Source organism: Planococcus citri, chromosome 2 (genome assembly GCF_950023065.1).
Source record: "Planococcus citri chromosome 2, ihPlaCitr1.1, whole genome shotgun sequence".
Taxonomy (NCBI): Eukaryota; Metazoa; Arthropoda; class Insecta; order Hemiptera; family Pseudococcidae; genus Planococcus; species Planococcus citri.
The window spans coordinates 27843850-27860869 of record NC_088678.1 but is presented as its reverse complement, the minus strand read 5'-3'; the positions used below and the strand labels follow the sequence as shown (position 1 = coordinate 27860869).

At 34.4% G+C, this 17020-nt stretch overlaps 1 protein-coding gene across 1 annotated transcript in view; it reads left to right on the top strand.

Annotated features, from left to right (window-relative positions):
- The first annotated feature begins 4779 nt into the window (after positions 1 to 4779).
- The window catches only part of LOC135834046 (sushi, von Willebrand factor type A, EGF and pentraxin domain-containing protein 1-like), a 73023-nt gene continuing 60782 nt past the window's right edge, over positions 4780 to 17020 (top strand). The window contains exon 1 of the mRNA XM_065347885.1: positions 4780 to 4783. Within this exon, the coding sequence (XP_065203957.1) occupies positions 4780 to 4783 (4 nt within the window). The remainder of the gene's footprint in view (positions 4784 to 17020) is intronic.

Here is a 17020-nt window from a genome sequence, read left to right as displayed (position 1 = left end):
ACTTTTGTGAGTAATAAATTCAAGCATGCTTCACAAAAAAACAAAAAGTTTCGATGAAAATAGGAGTTATTGGAGGGTTTGGAAGGTTCCATTCGATTCTTAAAGACACAAAGAGTTTCTACAACAATTTCTGGAAAAAAATATTTATTCATTTTTGGTTGTATTGTCCCTTTCCGTATGCGCCCTCACATAATATGCAAAACTTGGCCAAAATAAAAATAATGTAATGCTTGGTATCGACAAAGTGGGCCCTTTCTTAACGAACATGTTTCAGGTGGTTTCATGCGGTTGTTGGAGGGAGAACATTATGAAAAACCGGTTATCGACAACATGGGCCCTTTTTCTTTTTTCGCTTTTAGTGCTGTAAGTCTGTAAAAAGTCATGGTATCAAAAATCCGCGAATGGCATGTGATGTACCCAGGTTAGGGGTACCCAAAACCGTGAAAACACCAATTTTGTCAAAATCGACTTTCTTACACGTTTTGGTTAATATCTCCTAAACTAAAATCGACAAAGTGGGCCCTTGTGATGTAGAAGTACACATATATGTACTACTCAGTTGTTATTGCATATGAAAACGGCACCGTTATTTATTCCCACCCCGTCACCATTTCCATCTGTGTACATATAACACCAACACACCTACTCGTGTAAATTATCAGAGCACTTGTTAAATTACTGTTTTTCGAGTAACATACGTACTACATAACATAGGTAGGTACAGAGCTTGGTCTTTTTTTCCCTCTTACTTTTTGTCTCTCTGTCTCTCAGTTAGGTACACAGCTACATATCGGTGCAAATTTCATTTTGCAGTACGGGTATAACCTTTCCGTAATTAAATTATTGCCGCTACATGTGATGCGAACGAGTATTGAAAGCATTTTGACATTTTAACACAGCGTTAAAGATTTAATGCTCATTTGCAAGCTCAGCTAGAGCTGTAAAAAAACGTTTAATTAACGCAATTACCAGGGTAAAAAAAAACGAAGGGGTACTTGAATGTAATGAAGATGGACTACCCGAAGCGTGTACCTTTCAAACACATTACTCTGTAGTGTTGTTAATGTATACGCAGTTTACGTGTACCGAGCGTGTACTTCCACTTATAATGTAGTTGGATGAAATGCCATGGAAAAGTTTGCGTTTACGAGAAGGGAAAATGAGACAGGATGGTGAGAGGTGGAGGGATACACCGCGAAATCAAATTGCATCTGTTCGAACGTATGTACCAAGCGGTGCGAAAAAAAATACAATTTCAATTTTCGACATTTACCATTTACCAACACCCACCTAAATAACTAAAATATAAATGTGTATGATTTTGATACACCATAAGATTTCATTTCGCTGTCAGTTTCAAGCTACTGTTGATTTGAAAAGACGACGTAGAAAAATAATGGAAAAATATTTCGTCGAATGTGTAGCCTATGTCTACTGTCTATGTTATTTTAAAACAGATACTCGAAAATCGCCAGAACATAAGGTCGGATTATCCCATTCGTCTTATCGTGTAAATATTTACTATATAAATGTGTAGCGAATTTGAAAAAATGCGACCTTCACGATGCGAACATGGATTTCTAAATTAGGTTTCTTTTTTAAATGCTTATACACCGTATACGTACAACTACGCGTACAAAAGTCACCTATCTTTTTTCTTTTCTTTCTTTTTCTCCCTTTTTTCAAAACGAAATAAATTTCTGTCCGAAAATTTCGTACATTGTTTTGATATTGAAAAATACCTACCTATGTTTATATTGAACCTTATATACCTACCTACCTACGCAGGCGTTTGAAAATCTTACCTAGTGGAAAAATTGCATCAATTTTTCCCACTATACCTATATTGTTTGCTTTGTACTGGCCGATTTTCGAAATAGAAAGAAAATTCGATTAGTAGTTGTTTTTATTCTTTTTTTTCCCTTTCGGATATCGTATCGTTGGTATTGTTTTATAGAATTCTTATCGAGGTTTCGCAGATGCCGAGGAATTATCGCGATGTGTTTTTTCCATTTATATTTTTTGTTTCTTTTTTTACTCGAGAGGTGGGTATTTTTTTCGATGAAGATTTTACAATATCGGTAGGATCAGCGAATATTTCCACGATGCTGGATCAATTTGAAAGAATCCAATTTTCAACTTTGGTAGTGTTGCTCGAAGGGGTACTTTTAATTCGAGTTGTATTTAAATTTTCGATTGATTCTTTCGTTCAGATTACGTACCTATTAGGAGGAGGTGTTCGATTTACGTATCTGGATGATCAAATTTTTGAAAGTAAAAATGAATGTAAATTTGCCGGCTTAATTTAAAAGTGTGAATATTACTTGAGAAAATATCAGTCCATAATGTTATTAGTGTATGATTAACTTGTATTGGGAAATTATATTGAAATATAATTTAAAAAACTCCTTTGAAATTAATGAAAATTCTATCGAAAAAAATTGTTGAAAATTTACCAACTAAGATCTTCCAACTTATATAGGGCCACAAATATTATTTTTAGGGAAACACGACGTCGAAGAATGATCACCTAAGTAATGGTAAACGCCAAATTGCGTTTGTCCTCTGCCATAAATAAAATCACCACCGGGTCCGCTGCACATGGATACTTTTTCCTGAACAAAATCAAGTGCTGAAATTCCATACCAAATTTTGCAATCGAAGAGTCTCGATTTGTATCCTTTACCAGAATAGCCTATTTTCTTAGCTACGTTGTCGCATATTCTGTCACGTTCGGGTTGACTCATTTTTTCAATAGGCTTACTGAAAAATAGGTATTAATTAGTGACAGTGTATAAATCGAATGAAAATTTTCCTATAGGTGTATTTTATTTGCAATTCTTACCCTTTGAAAGCGTTATATTGTTCAATTGTGTAGCTATGGATAGGATATGTTAATTTAATGATAATTACGTACAAATATAACAAGTATGAGAGATTGGCCAACATGTTAACAAATTTTTAAGACACAACACGATGAACAATTGTTACTATTACCTACTTACTGCGGATCCACAAAGTTTTTTCATTTTTTCAATTATCTACGAGTACGTTGCAAATGAAATTTTTATTTCAATTTAACAAATGGAAGTACGTTAACAGATCAGTAAATAATTAATGTTTGCGATTTTTTTACTATCCTCATCCACACAACATTTTGTATAGTTTATTAATAAAAAATCTATGTACAATAATCTCATATTTTCCCCAGATGTGTACGTTGTGTGCGTTGTGTACAATGATAAATGTTCATTAAGTACACGTTATACCTACACGTGTTGTTTTTTTGAAAAGCCATAGTTATCCATAATTATGTCAATGTCTAAGCGATCTCATATATGTACGTAATAATTATTGTTCATTCATTGCGATCGAAAAAACTGTTTAAAGGGCAATTTTTAAAATTTTTCATTACGTATAAATTTTTTTGTAAAATGATTTTTTCAATGTTCAACATCCACGAATCAATTATTACTAGTTTTGGGTTTTCTGCAGCCTCCAGAAATTTTTCAATTTTCTCCAGAAATTTCAAATCGCTCTGGAAAGCTCAAAAATGAATTTTGACTCACTATCGAGAAATTCCAGTAGGGTAGGAGATTCAAAATTGAATTTTGGATCAATTAGATATTAAATTCCAGAAAATGCGAAAAAATCAAATTTCCAAAAAATGTACCTGTATGACGAGCCAGTTTTTCGACAAGATGTCGTCTGACGTGTGTACCTACACGATTATTCAACTAGAAAACAATCGCGATTCAACCTTTTGGGAGCCTTTAGCAAATTTTCAAATTTCTTCAGAAAATTCAAATCGCTGTGAGGCTAATAAAATGAGTAAATTTGATTTTTTCACTTTTTCTAGACTTTACATAGAGGTAAGTAATTCACTTTGAACTGGTAGCCCTGGAATTTTACGATAACCACCTTGTGCTTCATCATTACTGACTAAAGTTATAGGTGCTAAAGTTCATTTTTGACCATTCCAGAGTAATTTGAAATCTCTGGAGAAAATTGATAATGCGCTGGAGCCTCCAGAATGATGCAAAACTATGTTGATATGTGGGAGTTGAATCGAAGGAATTATTCATGTTGATGAACTTCACTCAAAAAATATATCATGAAAAAATTTGTAAACTTTAAAATTTTGCCAAAACTTTAAAAATGAATTGGGGAATTGGCCTATATATTGACACGACAGAAAATGAGATTTGAACTACAGGACATTTGAACGACAATTCGATTTCCTATAAGGTAAAGTACCAGTTGTGGATAATCGTTCCTATGGGCTAAACAATTTTTTTATCGCTTGTATCTTTTTCTGTAACATTTAATCATATCGTTGCATTCATGACAACACGAAGATTCACCCATGAAGTCTATGTACAAAATCATTGAAGTTTCAAAATGATAAAAATGCAGATTTTAAAATTTTTTAGAAGGAAAGTTTTAATAATGGAAAAAATCGAGTCAAATATGTAATTTTTCATAACTGCGGAAGTTTTTGGATAGTAATAAGATGAAATAACCACCTCTGCGTATTTTTGAGAATTATTTTTGATTTCATCTAGTACTTTAGAGCAGTCTAAACACTTGGATGTAGTATCTCGAGCCCGCTACATCTCTGTCACTCGGTAAACATTGTACTTATGGCTGGCGAGCCACTATTTGAGTTATTAGTAGTGCCCACTCAAAGATGGTTAAAGTAATTTTATATTAACTCGAGATCCCGTTATATCGTTGTGTTCGCGGGGTACCGCAGGGCATTTATCCTGGATTCCGGACATGGGTAAGTGTCTCTAGTTTAAAGTGTATTTTCTTAATGTGTCCCCTAAACAGGCCTTAGTATTAGGAGAGCCTAAAGGAGTAGGGTGAAGTGTACAGTGTTTTGAGGTACTTGTGCCTCCTTTGCTCATCCTTTATGAGTACAATGTCAAGTATATCCTCGGGTATATTGACTAATTCATGAGGGATGTTAAGCTTTATTGCTTATTGTCAGTCTCCGACTCGTAATCTGCTCATCACCATTGTGATGTAGGACTAGGCCTAAGACCCCTAGCCTAGCAACCTTACTAAGTACCCAGTCTTCATATACTATGTTTGGCTTACATTGCAGGGATATTTGTGTAAATATATTATTTAAACAAATCGTCTCATATCTGTTTTTATTCACGTAAAAATGGACACATTATGTGATAATGTCATTAGATGATTCGTGTTACTAAGTGTACTCTGAGCTACCTGGTTAATGAGAAATGTTCACTCTCTAGGGAATATTTCTATCCTCACCCCAATAGATTTATGTCGATAATAACCACCACACTTAATATTTCCAAGTCACCTTTTAACAAACTTTCTGGTGAAATTTTAAATCCTCCAAATTACTCCCATCTCCTCCTGTTGCCCAGATAAGCAAAAAAGCACTACTTGCCCTGTACCTACATGTAGATGAACTGGTTTTCTTTGACGTGCTATTTATCAATGAATTTTTGTATGTGTAATTTGTATTTTTTATGTCGTTCATTATTTCATTTTTTTGGCGTGCACAATTTGTCGTTGAATGTACAGTGAACGCTGCAACCGCTTAATGTTATCAAAATTGTTCGGTCCCGATCTTTTATATCTAATTCCATAGAAATTCCATTGGTTATTGTGATCGGAGCATCGGATAATGTTATCATTTTTAGCTGATTTTAATGGATTTTTTTGTGTTTTTATGTAGTTTTTAAATGTTTTTAACACTTTTGATTTTGCCTAATTTTTCTGAAATTTCAGAATTTTTTTTCTGATTGACATCATTTTTAATATGTAGGTACTCGTATGTACTTTTTTCTAGTTTTTTGAAGTTTCAACCTATTTTTAACACTTTTTCTGGCAATTTTTACAAAATTTTAGTTCAATGACTGTTATTGCACTAGGTATTGCACTTTTTAGAGGTAGAATGTGTTTGTAAAGTATGTCAAAATAAACACTGTAAAAATGTTTGTCAAAAAAATTCACTTCTTTTTTGATCGGTTTGTATTATCAGCCGCCTAATCTTATCATATTGGGCTGGGACAAACGTGATAACATTAAGCGGCTTTCACTGTACATAATACAGACGTTTTCGAAGGAGATTCCGATCTACTTTTGAGATACGAACTCCTAAGCATCATTGTAAGCCTCGAAATTGCAAAAAAAAAAAAACTCAAAATTTGTAAGTTCTATGTATACCATGATTATTGTTGGAGTGTTAGGTGTCCTGATTTTGAATCTTGGCATCGAATTTTGATGTAAGCAATTTACATTTTACACCCTAAAATAAGCTCTCAAATTTGAAAAAAAAAATTGAAAATTCTCCAGATCCATATTATGAAGTTTCAAAATTTTCTCATACAATTTTTGCACTTGACAGGAAAAAATAGAAACAGCGTCCAAAAATACATTAATGAGCTAGGCCTAAATTTCAAAATTTCATGCTGAATTTCGATTTCTTTTCCTACAAATTCTTGGACATCTAAATTTGTGCAATAAGTTTGAACTTCTGAGGATTAGTTTCCAAATTCTAGCGATTTTGTTGCGAATTTAGAGGATATTAGTTGGTTTGAATTTCGTGAAATTGCGAATGCACATCCTTGTTTAATGCAACGGTTTCTGCGCCAGGAGGGCTATAAAAATATTTTTCCTCGCTTCTCTCACATTGAGTATGGGTCAACAGAGCTTACGATGAGAAAAATTGGATTTCCTAAATACCCCCCTCGCCCTGATTCAAATAGCTCCATCACACCGTGTGTTTTCCCTATTACAAAAAAATTGCTTCAATTTTTTTTCAAGCTGTCGAAACTGAATCTGCATAGGTACATATTATTATTCATCCACAATACGTGTGCAACACTGATCTCATGCAATGCATTCGAACCTTCAGCATTCAATCTTCCATTATTAATTTTTTCTTCTGTCTGTGCCTGTAAACACGATGGTTATCAATGTCACGAATTAGGCCATTTCACACGTCTGATATTGTTGGAAAAGTTCCAGCAGTCTGTATTATGGTGTAAAGGCGTCGGCGTCGACACCGACACCGGCCGGGCCTGCAGGAATTGCGATGATTGATACGATTTGCGAGTCTCGTGAACTAAACGGCAGGTGATAGATTACGATTCAAAAACAGTTGTACTGGTGAAAAATGAACTACACGCGTGTTAAAGGTTCTCGAGGAAAAATATCGTATTTACATACACATACACCTAGCTCTTTGGCTGTTGGGTTTTTAAAAGACACGCGGCTGCGAAGTTTAAAAAAGAATGAGAGAGGAAAAGAAGAAAAGTCGACCGTTCGACATCTTCTACACACGTACGTACTCGTATAGTCGTAGGTAGCTCTATAATACGTATGGTACATCACACGTGTAATAAAGAGGGTCTAGGACATGGTTGAAATTTCACGCCAAGGCTTTACATACCAAATAACTAGCGCAGTTTTTAAACTACATGTAGGAAGAGCAGCCGGAGGTGTGTAGAGTAAGTAAGAGAACGACCGAAAAAAATGATACATTTCGACGACAATGTCGTTTTGTAAATAAAACTTTATAGCTGCGAGTGTTTTTCGCGGATGAGACGAACGCGTGGTAATCTTTTTTATATTTTTCACGCAATTTTCTTCTAAACTTTCTATTGCGGGTATTTCGTTTAACAGTTGTTTTTTTTCGGAGGTTCATTTTTTTTAATCCTCTCTCTCTCTACTCTCTCGACAGTACTTGTACTCGAGCTCGAGCTTAAAAGGCGGCTGACACGGATGTGAATAATGTTTCGTGACGTCAGCCTTTGAGGCCGCGTCAATTGGTCGAATACGTCGCGTTAACCGACCAAAAAAAAACCAACTGCGGACTCGTGTTTGAAAAATTAATCGCGTCTGTTAAAAATGATCTCGTCGAACGAGAAAGAGACAGACTTAAGAAATTACATCGGTATATCGCTGCAAAATGTCCGTCGGGAATTTAATCAAAGAGAAACGCGATAAAATAACGATGCTCGCGATTATAAATCCTGCTCAATTTCCGGCCCGTGTTACGCGTCCATCTCGTAAGTTTAATTAAATCGTCTTGGAAAAGGTTCGCGAGTATGGGGCTTTTACGCCAGATCACCATCACCACCACCACGTGTTGTGTTGATGGTATTGTGCGTATATATACGGTCGTTTATACAATATCACACGTGTAAATCAATGAAACCGACGAATTTAATAATTTCACTTTATATAGTTAAATGTCGATATTTACCTATACGAGTAGATACCTATAGCAGGATACAATGTGTGCCTTGCGCGCTCTCGTTTACCACATACCGGTGTTTGTAAAGCAATTTAGATGGCGAGAGAATTCAAAGAGAAGCGGTTAAAATCAAAGTCAATGGTAACAAGTAGCAGGTTATTTCCTCTGTATGCTTATAATGATGAAATGATTCGAATTCGAGATGTTTTCTTGCTACGAATATCTGTTACCTAGATGTGACATATTGGAATGATATTCTTTGCTACATACAAATATTATTATAGACTATTTTCGAAACCTAGTTCCTCATTGTTTTTTTAGGCACCACAATTTCGATGTTTTTGTACAGGTGACTTGACCAGTTACGTACGTTCTTTTAGCTTTGTACGTATCTCAATTTGTTTGATTAAGTAAATTCAAATTTCCTCGTGGTAAATGGTACCTATTCTTTGAAGTTTTAAAAATTCGTCAAAAATTGAAACATTTGATTCAGCTTATGAAATTGGATTTATTGCTGTATTCTTGGATATTTTTTCTAGTTTCATTTGTTCAGTTACTTTACAAACATTTTTTTACTAGTCAAAATACTTACCAGGGTGAGTCCTTTTTCAATATTTTTCGAATTTTGATGGATCCTAGCAAAAAAATCACGGCCAAATAGCCTCGATATAAGGCAGGAAAATTTACAAATTTTTTGGTCAACGTTTGACCCCCCCCCCCTCCCCCTAAATTTCGACTCATGCAGGCTCAAAGTTTTCAAAATTTTAAAAATGTTTAATTGTTTCAATTTTTTGATTTTTTTTTACTTTAGTTGTAGATGGACTTTTGATATGTCTGGTATTTGGATATGATCGCTTTGAGGGCATTAGAAAATATCAAAGTTCATTTTTACCCAATGCAGGTGTTCTTAAAATATCTATTTTTTTCATTAAAATATGAAAATTTTGTAATCATCTCCTTAAGATGGTAAGACTAGAATTGAATAGCTGATTTACATTTGTACGTGATAGTCAGCACTAATAAGACCACCTAAGCTGAAAAAAAATTTAAAAAAATTTTTGACACAATTTTTTTTTAATTTTTCAAATTTTGAGCTCGATTGAGCCAGTGTGGTTAAACGATGACCAACAAATTTGAAATGTTTTCTGTGTTTTATTCAGGTCATTTGGCCACAATTTCTTGCTAGGGTCCATCAAAATTCAAAAAATTTTGAAAAATGACCTACCACAATATTTACTTTCCTTGTACATACTTCTCGGTTGAGCATTTCAGAACAATTTTTGGGGATTTTTAACCTTTGTAAAAACTGGAAACGCCATGCTATGTGCAGTTCACAATAGGAACTAAAACTTTGGCCCAATACACACAGCTCAATTGTACTTAATGTCAGAAAGTTGGGGGAAAAAAACAAAACATTCAAACTGTTCTCCTGGCACAGAAACCGGTGCATCGATTAAGAGTGTGCATTTGCAATTTATATCAATATTCAAACTAACTCGTATCTCTTAAATATACTTGCCATAAAAAATTCAAAATTTGTAAATTATTAATCCTCAAAAGTTTAAACCAAGTCAAATTTGTATTTTCAAAAATTTGACAAAAATTGCAAAATGAAATTTAAAACCTGTACTTAACTTAGTGGTGAATTTGTAGTAGGTAAAAGAAGAGAGAATGCTATTGGTGGTAATTATGATTACCATTACCTATTAGTTTTGAGGGGTAGTTAAGGTCAGAATATATTCACAAAGAATAGATGTATCGTTCACTTTGGTTTTCCTGGATAGCTAATGGGATTCTCCCTGATTCAACTCTACATTAAAATAGTCTCACCTATTTGAACTACCACGCTCGGTGGCGTAGTAGGTTGAGCCACGGCTTTCTGAACAAGAGGTTGTGGGTTCAAATCCCGCTAGAGACGCAGGCATTAACCTGTAATGTATACATTGTAGTGCATTTAACATCTACTACACGTTAAGCTCCGAGCACCAGAACAGCAGAGGCAACAGAAATGCACGCAATCTGTTGCCAGTATCAAAAAGCTGTAACTGGTTTGAGCAACTATAGGTACCTAGTGATGATTGCGGAACTCAGGGTTGTAAAAACCTGGCTAGTGATGTATGAGCTACTTTGTAGATAACGTAGAAAGCAACGGGAAACTACTACGTGAAAGCTCAAAACAACGTCGATTCCCTAGAATAATCGCAGTGGCATAGGCTTTCGTCCTACCCTGTTAGGGTACCGTAAGCGGGTGATATTTGGCAGGTTTTTCTGGGGGTTTTCAACTTTGACGTGCTGTGTAGGTTCTATAATTGAAGATAACATAGGCAAATATATGCTTAAAATGATCGTCTATGTTAGTAGAGTAGAATGGGGATGCCAACTTACCCCCAGAGTTGACGGTATTAGCGTGCGGAGACCTCGCGCAAAAACTGCCAAATTAGCCGGCGATGGGGATATTTGGCACTACATGATAATCTGGTGGGTCACGGTGGGTAATTTGGCATTTTCAACACGAAAATCACACGAAAATCACACGTTTTCAACTAAAAAACCAACTACAGCGAGTGTTGGTACCAATATAATTCCAACTTCATGTATACCATTGGAAAGAGGATAAAATTCTGCGTATGGAAATGTAACGCTCGCCAATGTAATTTTTTACCAGCTCGGTCAGTAGAGGTAACTTTCCAAGGTGACTTTTTGAATAACAATTAACATCATTTCGTAATTTCACTCTCAATTTCCTTAAAATGCATCTTGAAAAGCGGTATTCGTTCTAAATTATTATTTGTGGACTTGGGAAGCCTAGACTGTGTGATAGCACTCTGCTGGGTGTTAATCAGTCCCACAGTATGCAATAATATTGCTCCATATGAGAGACTGCCAAATTACCCCCGGACTGCCAAATATCACCCGCTTACGGTACCACAAAAATGTGATTTCCAATGTCCTGTAAAGGATAAGGAACCACGACGACAACGATTTGAACTACCAAGTGTAGGCTTGACAATAAGTATTCACAACTGATATACATACTTTAGTTAATGTCTATTTAATTGTAGGTGTTTGCGACAAAATAAGAACTCAGAACTACTATATCTACACTTGTATATTTGTGGTAAAACAAATATACACCTTATAACAACACACAAATTAGTAAGGTGAAGTTATACTAATTGTATCCTAAATTAATAGAGACTATACACATACCACAACAATGATGAAAAGGATCCGTGTTCGCAATAGACCTCTCAAAATAGTAACATATATCACAACCATTTAAGGGTTTGATGTAAAAAACATATATCGCAACAATTAATCACATATAACAACAATGACACGCACAAAGGGCTCAAGTATTGATCAGGTACCTGAGATTATCATCTTTGGTCACCTATAGTGCGAGGACATAAATAAGCATAACAGACCAAATTCTCCTTTCTATATATTTCTTCACCGCAGCTACTTATGCAGTGTGATAAGAGAAAGTTCTAGTTTGGTGCATGAAGCCTCAAACTGTTCCAGTCACTTTGGGGTTTGGCTTGAATGGGAGTTAACACATAGACCAATGAGGAGAATAATACAGTCACAATCATAGTATCACATACTGGCATGGATGTTACCTCACATATTTTTGAATGATTTTTCAAGTTCTTTGTGTCTGGTGCAAGGGAAATTTTTGAAATTTAATCCTTTCAATAGGTGGTTTGGCTTCATCCTCAAATTTTGAAACTTGTTTCTTATGATCCAAAATCCTTGTGATAAAATTTGTTGATCGTCAAATCTCTTCAATCCCCCTCAAATGGTGCGAAATTTCAATTTTAGTTTAAAATTTCCAACTTTAGTAGTTATCAGCAAATTTTTTTTTGAACTTGCAGGGATGTTAGACATTCCCAAATGCTATTCATAGCATATTTTCTGAACAAAATGCACAATTGTGGCATTCCGCAGGTAATGGGCCCATTTGGTCGAAAAAAGCTGAAATTTCACATAATCCCAAAATCTTTATACCTAAAATTGAAGATTATTGTTTCTGATGTCAAATACTTATTACTACCCACCTGCAATAGCAATTTTTTTTACTGAATCTTTTCATGTTTATGAGCATTTTAAGCCTGAAAAACAATGATTAATAAATTAAAATTTTGCATAAAAATTCATTACTCTGTTCGAAAGCAAAAAAAATTATTAAATTACATTTTCTGTCAAAATTCAACTTGTAAAAATAAAATTTGTAATTTTTTTTTTTAATTTCTTCCCAAGGTGCAATTTGAACCCATATCTCCTGTTCAGCAATCCATTACCAATGCCACACGGCTAGCGCTGCAGCTAGCTAAAACGTGTTTTTGAATGGTATATGTTACCGTTAAAGTATTTACTCCAGGTAATGTATGAAATAACTAGTTATTTCCTAGTTATTTCATACATTAACGAAAAAGTATTTAATTCAAGTAAATTGTTCACAGTTCACCTAGGTAATGTATGAAAAATCTAGTTATTCCATGAAATAGCTAGGTGTGATCAGTTAAATCATGAAATGAGCGGTTAAAAATTATTTTATTACAAAAATATAGTTTTGAGCATGATAAAAAACATTAATGACAAAAAAAGCTTCCCAAAAATTGAAAAAAAAATTATTTATTACAGCACTTTTTGCTCGCATGACACTTTGAGTTGCACTTCATTCCATTTTTTACACATTGGCAACGTTTATTTTCTCAACTTTTTCAACAGATATGTAAAAGTAGGGGGTCAAATGGGTCATCTTCACCAGTCAAAACTTTTTTTCATGTTTTAAATCAAAAATCGCATTTTTTCTCAAACTTTTAATTTTTTTAAATCGACTTTACGACATAATGCCATCTCATTTTTTTAATATGCTGTTCAACATAAAAAGTTGTCCATAATATTTTTTTTCAGAATTTCTGAGAGCCGGAATGATATGAAAATTACGTTTTGAAACTTTTCAAGCTAATTTTTCATTTAAAAAAAGTGGCAACACTGATTTTTTATGATATTACCAAAAAGCCTTTCAAAAGCTCAAAACCTGTAACTATTGGAAAAAGTTCCATTTTGGTATGGTAGGTAACTTATCGCGGTTATCGAGTAATCCACTGCTGAAATGGATAATATTATATTTCAAGTTCACTGAAAACTTTGACAACCCCCAGCAGCCTTAAAAAAAGGGCTAGAGGGCTGCGATTTCTGCCATTGCCCCATTGGTCATCCCTTCGGAAGGTCTTTCCTATGTTCTAGCTTTTGAATTAACCTTCATTTCTTATTTTATCGCAGTTCATTCATTGAATTCACACTTTAACTAAACACACCTCGTGTATGTATGAAATAACTAGGTAAAGTGTAGAAAACAATCCGATTTCACACTTTTTCGTTAATGTATGAAATAACTAGTTATTTCATACATTACCTGGAGTAAATACTTTAACGGTAACATATACATGTTTCCACTGGCGACTAGGTGCAGTATAATTTGGAGGGTATTTTTTCCAAAGTCTTCGAAAATGAATTTACAGCAAAAAAACAAAATCGACCAAAATGGGCCCTTCTTAGAAAAACTTTAGTTCCATTTTTCTCCGATTGGGGTACACCTGCGGCCTTGATACTTCAACACGCAATAGTCGGAATGTTCTACTTCGAAATCCATCAAAACCTCGATTATCAATTCTCTTCACTTTTTCACTAAAAACACGATTATCTCAATAAATAGAATCGACCAAATGGGCCCATTTTCAGTTTTTAAACGGAATTTTGGTCACTTCTTTCAGATGTATCACATCTAGCACAGTGAATAACGTATATTTTTTTAGAATTTTTATCATAGGTGGAAGACCTTAAAAAATTCAAAAAAAAAAAACTAATATTGTTTTTCTCATGATTTTATCACGTAAATTAGTCAATTTTGGTCAAAAAAAGAGTTCTTTTCGCAATGTATCATGAAAGACGCTCAATTACATTACCAACCTGAATTTGGACCAAATTGGTCAAATTTTTTCAACGTTTAATTATTTTTACTAAAGAAATTGAATTGCATCATTTTGGGTACCACTGAGCCCTTTTCCGGATCACTCAAGTGGCCAAAATTCATTTAGACTAATATCAACTCAAAATACATCATAATTGCAATTCCACAAGAATGAAAAATCACCGATTTTTTTCACCTGTGATGAGTGCATTTTTTTCAAATTGAAAGAAAAAACTGACTTTTGAGAAAATATACCCTGCTTATCTTCATCAGTATTTTAATGTTTGGAACTTAATGGCGAGGGCTTGAGAAGAGCAGAAAGGGCGAGATCGAGAAAAAAATGAAGAAAACGTGATTGTACGTGATCCTTCACACAATTTTTAAAATCAGTGGAAGTGAAATGACGAATGAAAAAAATTGAGAGAAATTCTAATCTACTTATATAATGACAAAATGTTTCTCTGATTATTACGAGTACTTTCCTACGTCGTCTTTGATTTCAATAAATAAGTATCTATTTTCTGTGTTCAAGCTGCGAAATTTTATTCAACTTGGTAAGAAAAAAATCAATGTACTTGTACTTACGTAGTAATATCTTGAATATCATCTACCCTTCTTAATTTTCCCACTAATTAAATTCGAATTAAGTTGAAAAACAAGAAGGTAAGTACAGCGAAAGGAGAGGGTATAACGATCGCTCGTTCATTATAAGGTACTCGACTCCCTCGTATACTCGTCGGTAATGTTTATACTACATCTTTATTTTGCGGATGATATTCGAACGTAGAAACGTCAGGTTACCGGTATTAAAGAAGAAAAAAAAAATCGAAAAAGAAAGGGAACGAAAAAAAAAAATAGGACACGATAAAATATCTATAGGTACGTAGAATTTCATTTACTCTTACAAACTAATCCGAGGACGACGCGGGAGGAAGAGGAAAAAAGAAAGGAATCCTACAAATGAAACTTATTTACCTTTTTATTCCTAAACACACGAACCTTTTCATCGAATAATAACCCTTACTCGCGGACAAAAAAATTCGCGTATGATAAACGGCTTAGAAAGGCAAAGAGGAGGAGTGCTGACTGCTGATGGAGCTAGCAAAATGCAAATCCGTAATCCACTCTTGTGAACGTGAAATTTACTCACGCTTGAAACATCTCTGCATAAAAATTCAACCCCTAACAGGTCGCTCTCGCACCCTCGCAACCGCTTCGAATTGATGTATCGGAAAATTTCAGCTTTTGTTGGGTCGTAGTGATAGGTAGGTAGTGAAAAATATCATTTTTTTTCACCTTCTTAGAAAGTAATCGGATTTACATCTGTGTACCTGCAGTACAAAGTGATTCGAGTAAAAAATAAAATAAATATTCTATCTCGTTAGAGGCGATACACACGCGTTAGGTACCTACAACTTGCATGGTAAGCTTGTTTCGTCGGTAGCATCGGTGAAAAAAAATGAAAAAAAATCACCTCGACTGAACTCTCTATCAGCGGGTTTTTTTTCAATTTGCGTGAAAACTTATTTTGATGAGGGTAATCCCGGTTAAAGTTAGATTTTCAAATATTTTTCCGTTAAAATTTCACGTTATTACGTTTGACGTATAAAGTCTTTAAAAGAGACGATGAGAAGAGATCTGTGTGTATTTTTTTTTCAAGTTGTATAGAAAGAAAAAAAGAGATAGAATGAGAAAAATAACATAACTCTATAGGAGTTTTTTTTTGCTCGAAGAAAAAGATGGATCTTCCCATAAATACCGTTAAATAAAGGGCCTTTCGTTTTTAAAACCTTTGGTTTCGAATAACATGACAGCTACTAGGTTACGGCTGGGTATTTCGTCGTTAACATCTTAAGCGTTCTTTTTATTACGCGAATCAAGACTATAACTCGAGAAAGTTATACAGCTGGTGACATTTTCGCTATCGTTTTTGTAAACGAGGTACCCTTTTTTTTCCTTCCCATCCTTCGGCTGTATGGAACGTGCTGGCGTTATTTGTGATTTTACACCTGCAAAGTTCCGTACAAATGTATTTAACACGTTTCAACTATATCGGTTAACCCGAGTAGTTTATTTTGGTTTTTTATGCGATTCAATTTATCGAACACCGAGTAATGGTCCAGAACTGCGAATTACGAGTAGATTCTTAGTTTCTTCGTCAAAATTGCCACCGAGTCGGATTTCAACTTCGGGCTTATTGTTTACCAATTTTTTTTTCACGTCGAGTAGACTGCAAAATAGAAACGACCCGACCCAATCGATGAAACGTGGGTAGATGTTGTGGAAATGTGGTTTCATCGAGTAAAATTCTACGATAATGCGGGGGTTAAATTTTATCGGTGGTTTTGAATTTTACGCGAAATTTTAATACATTTTGATAGGTCGCACTATAAATACTGGTGAAAATTTTGTTTTGGCATGTGCAATGTTGCCAATGTAACGATTTATTTTAAACGATAAAAAATTCTCATGATTTACCGCTATAAAAACATATTGAGCGTATTAAATTTATTTATAATTTACCTGTGGAAAAAATATTACAATGTAGTGTAATAGGTATGGGGTGTGTTCGGGGCCAAATTTCTGCTTTGAAATTTATCAACTTTTAAACTATTTATGGGAGCTTTTTTCTGGTTCCTGGTTTTATTTTTCGATGTGTAGCAAATTTTTAAAAATTATTTTTGAGTTTTGAACAGATCGATGATGGTTTTATGCCCTTCTGAGAGGCCTTCTGTAGATTACGGGATTTTCCAGCTGTTCGAAAAATAGCCATAAAAAGACCAAAGTTGAATTCAATA